The sequence below is a fragment of the Dasypus novemcinctus genome, chromosome 11 (assembly GCF_030445035.2).
Source record: "Dasypus novemcinctus isolate mDasNov1 chromosome 11, mDasNov1.1.hap2, whole genome shotgun sequence".
Classification (NCBI taxonomy): domain Eukaryota; kingdom Metazoa; phylum Chordata; class Mammalia; order Cingulata; family Dasypodidae; genus Dasypus; species Dasypus novemcinctus.
The window spans coordinates 13383076-13401489 of NC_080683.1; the positions used below are offsets into that span (position 1 = coordinate 13383076).

The window sequence follows — 18414 nt, forward strand, 5'->3', positions numbered from 1 at the left end:
CTGCTCAGTTCTCAGTGTGTCCAAATGTTCAAATTGTAGTCCCTGTAGATGTGATCTCTCCAGGCAGAGTGTCAAACTTTAGTTTTGAGGCCTTTTAGCTGTCTATCTCCCCTTAAACTTTTTCTCTTCCCTTTGTGGTCCTCCCACCTTGCTGAGAAGATATTTTCCATCACCTGTGTGCTGATTATAACATTTGGGCTTACTACTAGAATGTAATTAAGTAATTCCATGGGTAGAAATTAGCCTTTCCTTTAGTTATCACCAAAATGGCCTTGGTTCTATTTCTTCTTTGTAGATCTAAACATAGTGGAGACGTAGTTTTTAGATTTTGCTTTTATTTTCACAGAAAACAAACATTTTCTGGTTGTTAAGAGATCCACAACAGGCTCATACTTTTATTATCTTGTGGTTTCCACGAATCTGAGCCAACTGCAGAAGAAGTCAGCAGTCTCCAATGCTGTCATCACACAAAAGTCACAGAAGCAAGAGCTAGAGGAAGAAGAGCAGAAAAAAACCCCAGGAGGGCATCTCATGGGACTCAGTAGGTCTGTACCTAGCAGACAATGGAAATAAACCATAACTATTACGGAAAAAGACTGTTAAATAGCGTAACGACCTAGTTTGCTTTAGTCAGATTTGTTGCCATCTAAACTTGTCCTTAGTAAATTCAGGGACGACAAAATTTCTATTCCGTGGTATGGGGGAAAGACTACCCTATTGATACTTATTCCAGGAATCCGCTTTAGGGTAGAAGTTTTTCCACCGCCATATTTCAAGGAACAAAAAAAGCCTTGTTAGTTGGAACACGCGCCGCCCTCCCTCCTCCCCGCTCCCGAGGAAGCCGGGAGTAAGTGCTAACGTTGCGGGAGGCGGGTGCGATGGTCCTTGCGGCCGCTCCCAGTAACACTTCTCCGGGGGAAGGCTGCACGGATTGGCTGGTGGGAGGGCCTCGCCACGACCGTCAATGAGGATTGGCTGCTGCGCCAAAGGACGCTATTTCCGGGAGTTGGGCGGGCAACCCTGCCGCCGCCATGGCGACCGGCGAGCGGGAGGCGGCGTCGCCTCTGTGGCCAGTGGAGGCTCGATTGGCGGCGTTGCTTCCCGACCTGTTAGTCTTCAGGAAGCGGGAGGGGTCGGAATCCGAGCTCGCCACAGCCCAGGGCGTCCTGCTTGGCGTCCACGTGACGGGTGAGGGCTGGAGATGGCGCGATAATTTCCCGACCTGCGAGATCGGCGGCCGTTGACCTTTTGCTCCTGGGGGCCTCGGCAGTTACTGGCCTGGCCTCCGGGCTAGTCAAGGCAGGGCTTTACTCGTCGCCACCTCTGTGGGAAACTGTGGGTCTTCATTCTCAGAGCGCCGAGACCTTTCGGGATGATCTGGTTTAGCCCTCTCAATTAAGAGAGGGGAAAGGACTTTACCAAGGCCACAGCGCGGGCTTTAAACCAAGATTCCCCAGCCGGAGCATTTTCCAATAAGCATTCTGCTCATCCAGCTATTTTGTTTGTTCAGTTGAATCATTCCTTGGGTCCATAAGTGGGTGCCCGCCATTATTCTAGGATTTAGAGATACAGCAGCTACGTTGAGAGTCATTAATGTAACAAGTTTTTTGGAGTTTACTGAGTGTGTCATGAATTTGAAGATGAGTTATATAAAGGTGCCTGTCCTCGAGTAGCTCGCCTTGAGTTCTCCACAATAAAGCTATAATCCATCCCTCTGGTGAATGGATCCCCAGGCTTTCACTTGGGTAGAAGTCCTTTCTGCCCTTGGCCTGGGAGCCTTAACGAGGTGGAGGAAAAGGAAGCAGACTTCAGATGTAAAAAGGATGGTTGCGGGTGAATCTTCACCTGCATCTCTTGGAAACAGTGGTCACTGGGAATCAGGATTTCTAGAGGAAACAGCAACTAACATGACCTGAGTGCTTTCTCGATAAAACCATGTCAGAGGAAAATGGAATTGTTGTTCAGCTCAAAGGGGTTTGACCTCTTTACGCTGATCAGATGTATGGAGAGAATAGGGCTTAAAAGTTTAGGATTTTCAACTAACATAGTGATTTTTGCTTCTTTGGTCAGGGTTTACAGCATTAATGGACAGGTTCAGTCTGACCTGCAAGTCGGAGCATGATATGGACAAACTGGCCCACATCTTCAGTTATTACATTAGCGACATCGTGGAGCGTGAGTGATCATAGTCGGGGAAACAAAGAAGTGTGGTGCTGGACTCCTGGGGATTTGTAAGAGAGGGCACCTGGAATATTTTTAAAAGGATCTTAAAGGGTCATTCCTTTAGTAGTACTTATCTTTGGTTTCTTCAGTTTGCCACTAACAAGTGGATCTTTGCCTGTATCTGCCATTCTACTCAGCCTGACATCCTGTTGACGATCCAGAAGGAGAAAAAGCTTTTATTTTTTTCTTGTGCACATTTGTATTTTATTTCAAAAATAAACAGCATTTCCCAGGTTATCTCTTCTAATAATAATGTTCTTCATGTTTGTACATGAGATACAGTTTATAAAACACCTTCCAGTTCTGTTTCTGCGTTTTGATCCTGTGAGGTAGAAATGTGTGTTTTCTCTCTTTTCTGCCCTTGTGGATATTTGCTTAACCTGGAAAACCTCCTTATTTGTGCGGTAAATATGTTTTCAGTATCTTCTCAATGCTGTGCACTATAATAGGTGCGGGGTATGCAAAAACTCACTCTTGAGGAGCTTTCAGTTTAGTTAGACCTATTCAACAGAAATTGCTGTAGCCCATATTCTTCTCCTATATACGTTTTAGTACTTACATGATATTCCCATCCTTTTCTGACAGTGCCACATATAGCTACCTCCATCATTCTGAAATTAACCAGATTACCTTCTGGCATCTATCATCCACTTTAGGAAGTTGATTATTTGATTCACCCCTTATCTCTGAGAAACAAGTGAAAAAGGCTTTCATTTTTTTTCTAGAGTTTGGATTAAATGGGGAGGTAGAAATTACGTTTTATGTATGTATTATATACCAGGAACTGCTGGGTACTAGAAATACAGAGGAAAATAAGACAGTATCTGCCCTCATAGAGTTCTCACCCTAGTAGGAGAGACAGATAATGAATAAGGAAACGAAATAATTACAGATTATACATTCTATAAAGAAAACAAAGCGGATGCAATGATGAAAATAAACATAGGGTGAGGAAGTCTTTGAAGTAGGGTGGTTGGAGGAGGCTTCTCTGAGGAGGTATGTTTAAGACATGAAGGATGAGAGGAATACTTTGTGAAATTAGAGGTACAGCATTGCAGGAAGAAGATACCAAGTATAAAGATCCTCAGATGGAAGAAAGTTTGACATGTTCTAGCAGGCCAGTGTGGCAAGAGCATAGCTAGCATGGGAAGAATGGCTTGAAGTGAAGTTAGAAGAAGGCAGATATAAGATCATCAAGCTCTGTAGGCCATAGTAAGTTTGAATTATAATTTTTTTATACAAAGGGAAACTGTTGAAAGATTTTCTCACAGGGGAATGATACAATCTGATTTATAGTTTTTAAAGTTCCTTTGACTGCCTTATGGAGATTGGATTCTAGAGGACTGCTGATGGTAGGTGGTAAGAGAGGAAGCCAGGAGAGGCAATTGCAGCAGCCTTGGAGAGAGGAAGGCAATTTGGTCTACATGTAGTTCTCAATCTTGGCTGCAGGTGATAACCACCTGGCAAACTTTTAAAAATCCTAATATCTAGGCTTCACACCAGACCAATTAAATCAGAATCTCTTGGGGCTGACCCCGACATAAGGATTTTTAAAGTCACAGTCAGTTCCAGAGTGCTGCCAAGGTTGAGAACCTTTGGTTCTAGAGATATGGCAGTGGAGATGAATTCATTTGAAATATATATTGTAGGTACAACAGACAGGAGTTGCTGGTGGATGAATTTCAGTGGAAGACAATGAGGAAGGAACTTGCAGGTTTTTTTACCTTTGTTACCAAATTAATGGTGGCTTTACTTACCAAGATGGGTTCTTTAGGAAAGAAAAACAAGAGTTCTGGTTTTTTTGCATTCAGGATGTCAATAAGTCATTCAAGTGGAGAAATCAAGTTGATAGCTATGATTGAGCCTGGAGCTCAGAAAATAGATTTCTGTTAGAGACTATAATATGAATTGATGGCAAATAAATGGTTCTTAAAACTAAGAACTGTTTGTGTTAACGTGGGGAGAGTGTAGATAAAGAGAAAGAGTCCGTACTGAAGCTTGAGGAACTCCGTGTAAAAGAGACTGTACAGCAGTCAGTGTAATAGGATAGTATGGTGTTCCTGAAGCCAAAGGGGCAGTAGTGTCTCTAGAAGAAGGCAGCAGTCAGGTAGGTTGAAAATGGGAGGTGTCAGGCACATGGAGGCCAGAAAAATATCCTTGATTTTGGCAAGATGAGTGCTACTGATGATCTTAATAATTTTAGGGAAGTGGTTGAGATGGAAGTCAGATAGAGTGAGCTGAGAACAGAATGTTAGAGAAAATTTTTAAAAGAGTGGATGGGAGATGAGGAAAAAAGAGAAGAATATGTAGACACCCTTAAGTTTTTCTGTGAATGTAGCAGAAATACAGCGTTAAGAGCTAGAGAAGGTAAAGTCAAGAGTAAGTAGGTTATTTTTACTTTGTGTGTGTGTGTGTGTGTGTGTGTGTGTGTGTGTTTAAAGATACTGGTGGGAATGATCCAATAGATAAGAAAGGAGGGAGAGAAGTCCCTGCAAAGGTGAGAAAGGATAAGATCCAGAGCACAAATAGGGGAATGGCTTTGAAGGAAGCAAAAGTACTTCTTCCATTTTTTTCTGGAAGGGGGAAGATGGGTTTCGGTACAGATGGGTTTGGGGAGAAGGTTGGGGAAGGAAGCCTTGGAGTGAACAAATAGACCAGAGAAGATATGAGGAAAAATTGGCTAGGCCTTCCTTTTGCTTATATATGTTTCTGTCATGATCTGGCATATCTGATTTTGACTCATTTTCCTCTCCCTTCTTAATTTCAGATGTGCTCTGTTTTGGAGGAGATATCCTTAATATCACAGGTATTTTTCAGTTTTTCTGAAAGTTTATGAAGGACTGTGAGGAAGACTATATTTAGGTGGAATTTGGCATATGTACTTATTCAGCATTGTTTCATCAGCATACAAAGATGAAGACTACGTAGTCTCTGCCTCCAAGGATCTTCCAGTCTAAAGGAAAACATGCGTCTGTATTAAGCTTACATATGCTTTACATTATGTTTCTATTGAAGGACAGGAAAATAAATGCCTGTGAAAGCATTCTTGGGAAAACTGAAAAGAAACTTGGTCATTAAAAACAGAAGCTGAATGTGAGACTGGGAGGTGTCATGCATCTCCTATCTGGTTAACTCTTGGGATCATTAGCAGCTACAATGCCCTGGAAATGGCCCATATTTTCAAATGAACTTAACTGAAGCAGCCATAAAATTAGACTTGAACTTGGACCTACATTTTTTAATCTCTTTGCTAGTACCCCTTGCCCTTTGTTCTAGTATACCTGGTATAATGAAGATTATCAAAAATATCCTTTAACCTTGGGAACATTTCAAATTTCTGCCTAGTCATGTTTTATATGTGGCTCATTTTGAGGATCTACGGCCGTTTTTTAACCTAATATAATTCATAGGGTCAAGAACCTTGCCTGTCTCACATGATAATCCAAACTGGATCTTCTGCATTATTGGGGTCTTTGCCCTGAGCTAAGTCAGTCCAGGTATTTGACCCCTGTCAGCCTACCTTATGTCTCTGCAGGAAATGTGCTCCTGGCCCTCTGGACAGTGAAAAAGAATCAACTGAGTGACATCATTACCCTGGTGGCAAAATGCAGTCTGGAGATACAGGAGAAGTTTGGGATTTACCATACCAGAGAAGGCCAAGACCTACAGCTAAAGATAGGTAGTAGCTCCTAAAAGAGTGATCCAATTAAAAAAAAACACTATACATTTCAAAAGATAAACAACAGCACAGCATTGTGAATGTAATTTAATACCACTGAATTGTATACTGGGCAGTGGTTAAAATGGGAAATTTTAGATTGTATATATGTTACCAGAATAAAAAGTATTAAAAAAAAAAAATAGAAATGTATAGTACCAAGAGTAAACCCTAATGTAAGCTATGTACTGTAGTTATAATAATAATATTATTTTGTTTTGTCAATTGTAACAGAAGAATCACACTAGTAATGTAAAATTTTAATAATAGGGAAAACTGGGGATGGGGGGAACAGGTTTATATGGAACTCTGTACTTTGCATGAGTTTCTGTATGCTTACGACTGTTCTAATTAAAAGGATTTTTTAAAGATAAATGACAAACTGGGAAAAAAAATACCTTATACCATATAAATAAAGGGTGAATTTTCCTAATGTAGAAAGCGCAACCATAAATAGGGAAAAGACCAGCATTCTAAAAGAAAAATTGGCAAAGGATATAAATAAGTATACAAAGAAATATAAATGGCACTTGAAAAGATGCTCAACTTCATTCCTAAAAAGAAAAATATCAATTGAAAGTACGTTGAGGTACCATTTCCTACCTATAGATAGGCAAAAATTCAGATGTTAGGCAATACACTTCATAGTGAGGCTGCAAGGAAACAAACTTTCTTATATATTGCTGTGGGAGTGAAAACTGATACAGCTTCTAGGAAAGGTAATTTGGTAATCTCAAAATGACAAATATGTTTATTCTTCAACCTGCAGTCCCACTTCTGGAAGTTTGTTCTGTAGATAAGTTTATGAAACGTATGTGTGAGGTTATTGATTGCAGTGTGGTTTATAATGAAAGATTGAAAACAATCCAGTCATCCATCTATAGGAGATTGCTAAAATAAATCATATGTCTACTCGATGTGATTCTCTGTACCTTAAAAAAAAAAGATGTCCTTGTATGGAAATATCTATAAGATATAGTTAAGTGAAAAAAGAATAAGATGCAGGACAGTGTGTTTAGTATGGTACCTTTTGTGAAAGGAAAGAAAATAAGATTTTTTCTTCTCATTTGTTTATTTTTTTTTAAGATTTATTTTATTTATTTCTCTCCCCTTCCCCCGTGCCCCAGTTGTCTGTTCTTTGTGTCTATTTGCTGCGTGTTCTTCTTTGTCCACGCTTCTGTTGTTGTCAGCAGCAAGGGAATCTGTGTTTCTTTTTGTTGCATCATCTTGTTGAGTCAGCTCTCTGTGTACTGCGCCATTCTTGGACAAGGTGTACTTTCTTTTGTGCTGGGCGGCTCTCCTTATGGGGCGCACTCCTTGCGCGTGGGGCTCCCCTATGCAGGGGACACCCCTGCATGGCAGGGCACTCCTTGCACGCATCAGCACTGCTCATGGGCCAGCTCCACATGGATCAAGGAGGCCTGGATTTGAACCGCGGACCTCCCATGTGGTTAGGACACACCGCTTCCCTCATTTGTTTATTACACAATCTCCCAGGTGTTTGTTCAAGAAACACTGCCAGGGTACATATGGAACTAAGGAGAGCCGCCCAGAGCAAAAGAAAGTTCAGCCTGCCCAGGAATGGTGCCGCACACACAGAGAGCTGACACAACAAGATGACGCAACAAAAAGAAACACAGATTCCCGTGCTGCTGACAACAACAGAAGCAGACAAAGAAGACGCAGCAAATAGACACAGAGAATAGACAACTGGGGTGGGGGGGAAGGGGAGAGAAATAAATAAATAAATCTTTTTTTTTTTAAAGTTACCTATTGGGGGAAAATAGTGTAGATGAGTATATAGGTGGAAGCAAAACTTTTTAATGTATATTCTTTATATAGTTTGGATTTCGAACCGTGTAATTGTATTATACAATCAAAGCTATAATACAATACCTTTTAAAACTGCCCACAGAGACCAGGGTTTTACCACTGGCAGAATCTGGATTGGAGGTGAAGAGCTATACACAGAACTTCTTCACAGGAAGCTAGAAACTTCATCAAGAGGTTTCTAAGTTGAAAGCAAAAGTTGATTCCAGCTATTCATATATATTTTGAGGAGCAGTAGTAAAGAATCATACTCTTATATGACATCTCCCCTGTCTTCCCATCCTTTTTTACTCTTTTGTTAATTTTTGTTTGAACTGCTTTACTGAAGGATAATTGATAATTGATACTGCATAAATTTAAAGTATATAATTGGAAAAATTTTGACATTAATATACATTGAAATCACCATAATCAAGGTAATGAACATTCCCATCACAAGAGTTGCCTTTTGCGCCTTTGTGAGCCCTTCCTTCCCCCACTCCTATATCTCTTCCACCCTGAGCAACCATTAATCTGTCACTAGAGATTATTTTGCATTTTTAAAGAATACTATATAAGTGGAATCATGCTATGTGTGCTGGCTACTTTCATTCAATGTAATTATTTTGATATTCATTTTATATCATATATTCCTTTTTATTACAGAGTAGTATTCTATTGTATGGATATATCACAAATTGTTTTTCTATTCACTTGTTGGTAGACATTTGGGTTGTTGCCAGTTTGGCGCTCTTACTAATAGAGCTGCTCTAAATATCCATGTACAAGTCTTTGTTTGGATATATACTTTCATTTCTCCTGTGTAAATACCTGATTATGAAAGAGTTGTGTCTTAGGGTAGGTGTTTGTTTAACTTTTTAAGAAATTGCCAAGCTTTTCCACAGGGGTGGTCCCATTTTACATTCCCATCAGCAGTGGGAATATAAAATTAAAGTTCTAATTTCTCCACACCCTCATCAATACCTGTTTGGTCAGTATTTAGTTTTAGACATTTTGATAGGTGTGTAGTGGTATCTCATTATAGTCTTAATTTGCAGTTCCTTAATGACTCATAATATTGAGAATCCTTTCATGTGCTTATTTGCCATCTTCTTTGGTGAAGTGTCTTCAAATTTTTGCCATTTTCCCCATTTAAATGGAGTGGTTATTTTCTCATTATTGAATTTTAAAAGTTCTTTTTATATCTGGGATAAAAATCCTGTATCAGATATGTGATTTTAAAAGATTTTCTCCCAATCTGCAGCTTATCTTTTCATTCTCTTAAGAGACCCTTTCAAAGAGCAAAAGTTCTTAATTTTGATGAAGTCCAATTTATCAATTTTCCCCCTATGGATTGTGTTGGGTTTTTTTAAAGATTTTATTTATTTACCACCACCCCCTACACACTCCCTGTTATCTGCTCTCTGTATTGATTTGCTGTATGTTCTTCTGTGTATGCCGGTCTTCTCTTTAGGTGGCACCAGGAATTGATCCTGGGACCTTGCAGAGTGGGAGAGTGGTGCTCAATCTCTTGTGCACCTCGCCCCCTGGTCTGCTGCATCGCTTATTGTCTCTCCTCTGTATGATTTTGTTGAGTCATCTTGCTGTGCAAGCTCTCCACTCAGGCCAGCTTGCTGCACAGGCCAGCACTCCGCTCAGGCCAGCTCACCATACGGATCAGCTCTCTGCTCAGGCCATCTCACTACATGGGCCAGCTTACCGTCAGGAGGTCCTTTTGTGCCTGGCTTGCTTCACTCAACATACTCTGTGTTCATCCACATTGTCATATGCTTCAAGACTTCATTTCTTCTTACAACTGAATAATATTCCATTATGTATATATGCCACATTTTGTTTATCCTTTTGTCAGTTAATGGACACCAGGTTGTGTCAGTCTTTGGCAGATGTCTGTGTCACTACTCTTGGTTCTTCTGGTTATATACAGGTAGTGTTATATTACCGGGACACATGGTAAATTTATATCAGAATTCCTTAGGAACCACCAAACAAGCTTCCACAAAAGGCTGTACCATTCTACATTCCCACCAACAGTGAATACGCATTCCTATCTCTCCACATCCTCTCCAGCACTTACAGTTTTCTGTTTTGTTAAGTGGGCGTTCTAGAACGTGTGAAATTATATCTCATTGTAGCTTTGATTTGCATTTCCTTAATTGCCTGTGAGTTGAATATTCTGTCATGTGTTTTTTCACCATTTGTATTTCTTTAGAAAAATGACTGTTCAGGTCTTTTGCCCATTTTTAAATTGGGTCATTTTTCTTTTTTATTGTTGAGTTGCAGGATCTCTTTATATATTATGGATATTAGACCTTCATAGGATATGTGATTTCCAAATATTTTCTCCCATTGAATCAGCTGTTTTTTTACCCTCTTCACAAAGTTCTTTTAGATGCAAATGTGTTTAATTTTAAGGAGGCCCCATTTATCTTTTTTTTTTTCTTTTGTTGCTCATACTTTCTGAGTAGGGTTTAAGAGACCCCCACCTATTATAAGGTCTTATAGATGTTTCCCTGTAATTATCTTCTAGGAGTTTTATGGTCCTAGCTTTTATGTTTAGGTCTTTGATCCATTTTGAGTTGATTCTCCTATAGAGATAGGAGTCCTCTTTCATTTGTTTGGTTATGGATATCCAGTTCGCCCAGCACCATTTTTTGAAGAGACAGTTTTGTTCCAGAAAAGTGGACTTAGTAGGCTTATCAAAACTTAGCTGAAGGGAGCAGATATAGCTGTAATGGTTGAACACCCGCTTCCCATGTACAAGGTCCCAGATTCAATCCCCAGTACCTCCTAAAAACAAAAACGAACAAATGAAAAAACTAACTCTCATTGGGGTGTGGATGTAGCTTAGTGGCTGAGTGCCTGTTTCCCACGTACAAGGTCCTGGGTTCAATCAAAACAAAAAAACACTTGACCATAGACCATATTTCTGAACTCTCAGTTCAATTCTATTGATCAATGTGTGCATCTTTATACCAATACCATGCTATTTTGAGCACTATTGCTTTATAATACACTTCAAGGTCAGGAAGCGTGAGTCTTCAGAATTTGTTCTTTTTCAGGATATTTTTAACTATTCAGAAACCCTTTCCCTTCCAAATAAATTTGGTAATTGTCTTTTCTATTTTTGTAAAGTAGGCTATTGGAAATTGATTGGTATTACATTGAATCTATAAATCAGTTTGAGTAGAATTGACATCTTCATGATATTTAGTCTTCCATGAACACAGAATATCCTTCCATTTGATTAGATCTTCTTTGATTTCTTTTAGCAGAGTTTTGTAGTTTTCTGAAAATAGATCCTTTACATTCCTGGTTAAATTAATTCTGAGATATTTGACTCTTTTTGTTGCCAATGGAAATGTGAATTTTTTCTGGATTTCCTCCTCAGCTTACTCATTACTAGTATTTAGAAACACTACCGATTTTCTGCTTGTTAATCTTATATCCTGCCACTTTGCTAAACTCATATATTTGCGCTCGTAGTTTTGTTGTAGATACCTGCAAATAGTGATAGTTTTCCTTCTTTTTTTCCAATTTGGATGCCTTTTATTTCTTTTTCTTTCCTAAATACTCAGGCTAGAACTTCTAGCACAATGTTGAATAACACTGGTGACAGTGGGCATCTTTGTCTTGTTCCTGGTATTAGAGGGAAAGCTTTCAACTGCTCCCCATTGAATATGATATTGGCTGTGGGATTTTCATATATGTCCTTTATTATGATGAGGAATGTTCCTTCTTGTAGCAGTTTGATATTGTTATGAATTCCAAAAATAGATATTGGATTATGTTTGTCTGTACCTGGGCATGATTAAGTTATGATTAGGGCTTTGATTGGCCCACGTCATTAGGGCATCAAAAGGCATAGCAAAGGGCAGAGTTGAGGGTTTTTGATGTTGGAGTTTGATGCTGAAGTCTTAAGCTGGAGCCCCAGGAAGTAAGCTCACAGAGGAAACAGAAGCAAGCCCCAGGAAGAGAGGAACAGTGAGCCCAGGAAGAAGCAAGCACTGGGAAGAGAGAAACCCTGAACCCAGAGAGAAGCAAGACCCTGGAAGAGAGGAACCCAGGAAGCATGAACCCTCCCAGACGTCAGCAACCATCTTGCTCCAACACGTGAAAATAGACTTTGGTGAGGGAAGAAACTTACGCTTTATGGCCTGGTATCTGTAAGCTCCTACCCCAAATAAATACCCTTTATAAAAACCAACCAATTTCTGGTACTTTGCATCAGCACCCCTCATCCTGACTAATACACTTCTGTACCTATCTTTTGAAGTGCTTTTTATCAAGAAAGGGTGATGGATTTTGTCAAATGCCTTTTCTGCATCAATCGAAATGATCATGTGGCTTTTTCCTTTTGATTTGTTAATGTGGTGTATTACATTAATTGATTTTCTTATGTTGAACCACCTTTGCCTATCAGAACTAAAACCTACTTGATTATAATGTATAATTCTTTGAATATGTTATTGGATTTGATTCGCAACTATTTTGTTGAGAATTTTTGAATTTTTCATTAGAGAGATTGGTCTATAATTTTCTTGTAGTATCTTGATCTTGTTTTGGTATTAGGGTAGTAATGTTGGCTTCATAAATGTACTGGGTAATTTTCCCTTCTTTTCAAAATTTTTGCAAGAGTTTAAACTGGTTAATTCTTCTTTAAATGGTAGAATTTGCTTATGAAGCCATCTGGTCCTGGACTTTTCTTTGCTAGGAGGTTTTGATGACAGATTCAGTCTCTACTTGTGATTGGTTTGTTGAATTCCTGTATTTCTTGCAGTGTCAAAGTAAGTTGTTTGTGCATTTCATCTAGTTTGTCTAATTTGTTGACATATGGTTTTTCATAATATACTCTTATTACCCTTTTTTTTTTGTGAGGTCAGTGGTAATGTCTCCCCATTCATTCTTGATTTTATTTCTTTGCATCTTCTTCATCTTTTTCTTTGTTAATCTTGCTAAGGGTTTGTTGATTTTATTGATTTTCTCAAAGAACCAGCATTTGGTTTTATTGATTTTCTCTATTGTTTCTTGTTCTCAATTTCATTTATTTCTACTCTAATCTTTATTATTTCTTTCCTTCTGCTTGGTTTGAGATTATTTGCTATTCTTTTTCTAGTTTCTCCAGCTGTTCAATTAGATCTTTGATTTTAGCTCTTTTTCTTTTTTAGTGTAGGCATTTAGGGCTATAAATTTCCCTCTCAAGACTGCCTTCACTGTATCCCATAAGTTTTGATACATTGTGTTTTCGTTTCCATTTGTCTCAATATATTTACTGATTTCACTTGCAATTCTTCTTTGACCCACTGATTATTTAGGAGTCTGTTGTTCAGCCTCCCCACATTTGCGAATTTACCTCTTTCCTGTCTGTTATTGATTTCCAGTTTCATTCCATTATGATCTGAGAAGGTGCTTTGTATAATTTCAGTCTCTTTTATTTATTGAAAGCTATCTTGTGCCCTAACATGTGGTCTGTCCTGGAGAAAGATCCATGAGCACTTGAGAAGAATGTATAACCCACTGAGTTTGGGTGCACCATTCTGTATATATCTATTAGGTCTAACTCGTTTATCATATTGTTCAACTTCTCTGTTTCCTTGTTGATCTTCTTTCTAGTTATTCTACCTAATAATGTGAGTGGGATATTGAAATCTCCAACAATTAATGTAGAGATGTCTATTTTTCCCTTCAGTTTTACCAGAGTTTGCCTCATGTATTTTGGGGCACCCGGGTTATGTACATAGATATTTATAACTATTACATCTTCCTGGTGGATTGTCTCTTTTATTAATATATAATGGCCGTCTGTGTCTCTTATAATTTTTTTTCATTTAAAGTCTGTTTTGTCAGATATTAATATAGCTACCTCTGCTCTTTTTTGGTTACTATTTGCATGGAGTATCTTTTTCCAGCCTTTCACTTTCAACCAGTTTGTATCCCTTGGTCTAAGGTGAGTCTCTTGTAGGCAGCGTATGGATGGCTCCTGTTTTTTCATCCATTCTGTCAGCCTATATCTTTTGATTGGGGAGTTTAATCCATTCACATTCAATGATATTACTGTAAAAGCACTATTCCACCAATTTATTCTTGCTTTTCATATGTATTGGTCAGGGTTCTCTAGGGAAACAGAATCTACAAGAGATATCTGTAAATAGAATGAGATTTTATAAAATTCTTTCAGTTTTGCTAGCATTTGTTTCATGTATTTTGGGAGACCCTGGTTAGGTACATAGATATTCATGACTGTTACCCCTTCCTGGTAGTTTGTCCCTTTTATTAATATATAATGGCCTTCTGCATCTCTTACCACTTTTTTGCATTTAAATCTGTTCTGTCTGTCACCAGTATAGCTACCCTTGCTCTCTTTTCTTCATTATTTGTATGGTGTATCTTTTTCCAATCTTTTACTTTGTCTCTTTGCATCCTTGGATCTAAGATCAGTCTCAGCTCATGTTTTCTTATCCATTCTGTCAGCCTATGTCTTTTGATTGAGAAGTTTAATCTGTTAACATTCAGTGTTATTACTGTAAAAGCATTACTTACATCAACCATTTTATCCTTTGGCTTTCCTCTGTCATCTCTTACTTTTGTCCATCTTTTTACCTGTTTGGTTACCCTTTCTGATAGTCTTCACTTCTACACTCTCCTCCAAGCCTATCTCTTTTCACTTTTCTTTTCTGGCTGCAGAACTCCCTTTAGTGTTTCTGGCAGAGCTGGGTTATTCTTTACAAACTCTCTTCGTTTCTGTTTATCTGTGAATATATTAAACTCACTGTCATATTTGAAGGACAGTTATGCTGGATAAATAACTCTTGCCTGGCAGTTTTTCAGTACTATAACTATGTCATACCATGGTTTCTGAAGAGAAATCTGCACTAAGTTTTATTTTGCCTCCCTTGTATGTGGTGTTTCACTTTACTCTTGCTGCTTTCAGAATTTTCCCTTTATCTTTAGTACTTGGCATTCTAAATATTATTTGTCTTAGGGTAGTCTATTTAGATTTATTCTAATTGGAGTACACTATGCTTCCTGGACACGTATATTCATGTTTTCATGAGAGTTTCAAAATTTTCTGCCATTATTTCCTCAGATATCCTTTCTTCCCCTTTTCCCTTCTCTTCTCCTTCTGGGAACTCCCATAACATGTATGTTGGTGTGCTTCATGCTATCATTCAGGTCCCTGAACTTCTGCTTATTTTTTTCCCTCTCTCTTCAATTTCAGTTGTTCTTTCCTCTACATCACTAATTCTTTCTTTCATGATTTCAAATCTGCTGTCGTGTGCCTGTATTGTATTTTATTTGTAGAGATGTCTATTTCTCCCTTCATTTTTTTATGAGGTACCAGCGATTGAACCCAGGACTTCGTGCATGCAAAGTAGGCAACCTCTGAGCTACATCCATGCCACTGTATTGTATTTTTTTTCTTTGATATAGGTTAGCTCATTGTATTGTATTTTTAATCTCATTTATTGTGTCTTTCATTCCTGTAAGCTTTGTTATTTTTCTCTCCAAGATTTCAGATTTTTATTTGTGCTCACCCGGTGTCATCTTTTTTTTTTCCACCCATCATATTTATTCTCTACAATATTTCATTAAAGAGCTCAGTGATTTGGACTCAAAAGTTATTTGGCAAGAGGCAACCAAGTGTAATAGAAAGAATTGGTCTGAAGTCTTTGTACTGAAGCCGTACAGTCTCTTGCTTCAGGGAAATAAGAGTGGAAACAAACAAAAAGAACATATAGCTTCCTGGGTTCCAGAATTCTGATAGAAAATAACATCAACAGTTAGTGAAATTGTAGATGTTAACACATCATGGAAAACAGATCTTGTGCAAATATTAACACCCGGGACTTATTTTGTATAGGTAATTTTTATTATAAACAATCAAGTGTCTTCATAATGTCTTTTATATCTTTAGCTGTGCTGTCCTTCAACGCCATGATTTTATTTAGATTTGTGTGAACCTCATTGATTAGCTGTTTCAAGTCGTATGTCTTATCTGGAGCTTTTGATTTGTTCCTTTACCTGAGTCATATCTTCCTTTTTTAAAAGTATGGCTTATAAATTTTTGCTAATGTCTAGACATCTGATTCTGATGCAGAGTTTACTCCGATGTTCAGTGTCTTTCTCTTGCCTAAGTATTTACTGTTAAGTAGTTACCACTGTTCTTTGACTTTTTCTTCAATTCTAGATATTTAGAATTGTTCCTGTTTAACTGCTCAAATCCCAGAGCTAAGGACCCAGCAATGGATGCAAGCCAGTTTCCAGGGGCGTGGGAGAGGGGCCTCTTTTATTTTTTTATTTTTCCCTTTTCAAGCACTTTCCTGGTCTTGCCAGCAGATGGCAGTGTTTGGCAGATCGCTCAGCTCAGACCTCAGGTGCTAGCGGGGAATGCATAGCGGGGAATGCATTTACTGTAACTCCACGGTAGGTGGTGCAGAAACAATGTCTTCAGGACTGATCAAGCCTCACAAACTTTCCCAGAAGCTGTTCGCCACACCTGGAAGGCCACACCCTCTCTCCCTCTGCCTCCTCAGCAATCAACCATAGGTTGCAGTAGGAAGGGTGATTAAGAAGGCAAATTATCTTAGCTCCCTGCTGGCTCTCAATGCAAACGAGTCACCTGGAAGTGTGCAACCCCTCCAATTCAGACCAAGTTTGCTGGCCAAAATCTGAATTTGCCATAGGCTGTGTCCCTCCCTCTCCCCTTTCTTGGGTAAGAGGACCCCTGCAACCCCCTCAGTCCACAGCCAGTGCAGTCCACAGCCACTACAGTCCACAGACGACTGTTTGCTCTGAAGGTGGGAGGGATGGGCATCCGCTGCTGCTTCTGCCGTTTTACTCATGGGATTTTTCAGCCTTCTGAGACTCCTTTCCTTCACTCTTCTCTCTTCTGGGTGGTGTCTTGACTTCCCCTGTTGTCCCCAGAGCAGCCCTCCAGACAGTATTCACCTGTCTGCTAGCTGTTTTTTTCTTGGAGAGATGTGATCCTTCTGCCTCTCTAATCCTCCGTCTTTCTAGAAATGTCTTTATTCCTTTTTGTAGCTCCATCTGATCTCATTTTCCGTCTTTAAGAAGAACTTTCATTATTTCTTCAAATATTTTGTCTGTCCCATCCTCCTCTTTCCTCTTCTTTGAGGACTCCAATTAAACACATATTAGGCTGCTTAAAATTGTCCCTCACCTTACTGATGCTATGCTCATTGTTTATCTTTTTCTCCCTATCTTCCATTTTTTAATAGTTTTTTTAGTTTTCAAGTGTACAGTCCTTTGCTTTTGCATATCTAATTTGCCTTCAATCCCATCTAGTGTATTTTTCATCTCATGTATTGTAGTTTTCACCCTTACGAGGTTGATTTGGGTTTTTTAATATTTTCATTATCTCCACTTCTTCAGTCTTTCCTCTAGGTTCTCTTTTATATATATTTTTTTAAGATTTTTTAAAAAATTTCTATCCCCTTCCCCCCCACCCACCAGTTGTCTGCTCTCTGTGTCCATTTTCTGTGTGTTCTTCTGTGACTGCTTCTATCCTTATCAGTGGAACCAGGAATCTGTTTCTTTTTGTTGCATCATCTTGTTGTGTCAGCTCTCCTTGTGTGCGGCACCATTCCTGGGCAGGCTGCACTTTCTTTCACACTGGGCTGCTTTCCTTATGGGGTGCACTCCTTGCGCGTGGGGCTCCCCTACGCGGGGGACACCCCTGCATGGCACGGCACTCCTTGCACGCATCAGCACTGCACATGGGCCAGCTCCACATGGGTCAAGGAGGCCCAGGGTTTGAACCCTGGACCTCCCATGTGGTAGGTGGACACCCTATCCATTGAGCCAAGTCTGCTTCCCTAGGTTCTCTTTTAATATCCTTATCATTCTGTCATTTGTGTAATTTCTGGGCTGGGCTCAATTGATTGATTTTCTCCTTATTATGGATCATGGTTTTCTTCTTTGCATGCCCAGTAATTTCTGATGGATGTGAGACATTTGTTGGACACTGGATTTTTAAAATATTTCTGTAGATAATCTTTTTTTTTTTTTTTTTTTTTTTTTTTATTTTTTATTTTTTATTGACTTTGTAATAATATTACATTAAAAATATATATGTGAGGTCCCATTCAACCCCACCCCCCCACCCCCCCTCTCCCCCCCCCCAACAACACTCGTTCCCATCATCATGACACATCCATTGGATTTGGTAAGTACATCTTTGGGCACCTCTGCACCTCATATACATTGGTTCACATCATGGCCCATACTCTCCTCTATTCCATCAAGTGGGCCCTGTGAGGATTTACAATGTCCGGTGATTACCTCTGAAGCACCATCCAGGGCAGCTCCATGTCCCGAAGACGCCTCCACCTCTCATCTCTTCCTGCCTTTCCCCATACCCTTTGTCCATTATGTCCACTTTTCCCAATCCAATGCCACCTCTTCTATGTGGACATTGGATTGGTTGTGTCCATTGCACCTCTATGTCAAGAGGAGGCTCAGATTCCACCTGGATGCTGGATGCAAAAAATATGGAACGCTTCACGAATTTGCGTGTCATCCTTGCGCAGGGGCCATGCTAATCTTCTCTGTATCGTTCCAATTTTAGTATATGTGCTGCCGAAGCGAGCACTCTGTAGATAATCTTGCATTTGTTTCTGTGATGT

At 39.3% G+C, this 18414-nt stretch overlaps 1 protein-coding gene and 1 non-coding gene across 12 annotated transcripts in view; one reads left to right on the forward strand and one right to left on the reverse strand.

The window, feature by feature from the left end:
• Window positions 1–454: 454 nt before the first annotated feature.
• The window catches only part of LOC101416433 (adenylate cyclase type 10-like), a 51974-nt gene continuing 34014 nt past the window's right edge, over window positions 455–18414 (forward strand). For 9 of the 11 annotated variants that reach the window (XR_011650048.1, XR_011650049.1, XR_011650050.1 and 6 more), the window contains exons 1-4: window positions 1008–1188; window positions 2071–2175; window positions 4991–5029; window positions 5759–5902. Coding sequence is in view for 8 of the 11 variants with exons in the window: in XM_058306687.2 (XP_058162670.1) it covers window positions 1032–1188; window positions 2071–2175; window positions 4991–5029; window positions 5759–5902 (445 nt within the window). In the remaining 3 variants the exon portion in view is untranslated. Of the gene's footprint in view, window positions 546–1007; window positions 1189–2070; window positions 2176–4990; window positions 5030–5758; window positions 5903–18414 lie in introns of those variants that run through there. The other 2 variants (XM_058306688.2, XM_023590064.3) reach the window with 2 other exon arrangements.
• On the reverse strand, window positions 18274–18380 carry LOC111765239 (U6 spliceosomal RNA). Its single transcript, XR_002797637.1, has one exon. It is a non-coding gene; the product is annotated as a U6 spliceosomal RNA (small nuclear RNA).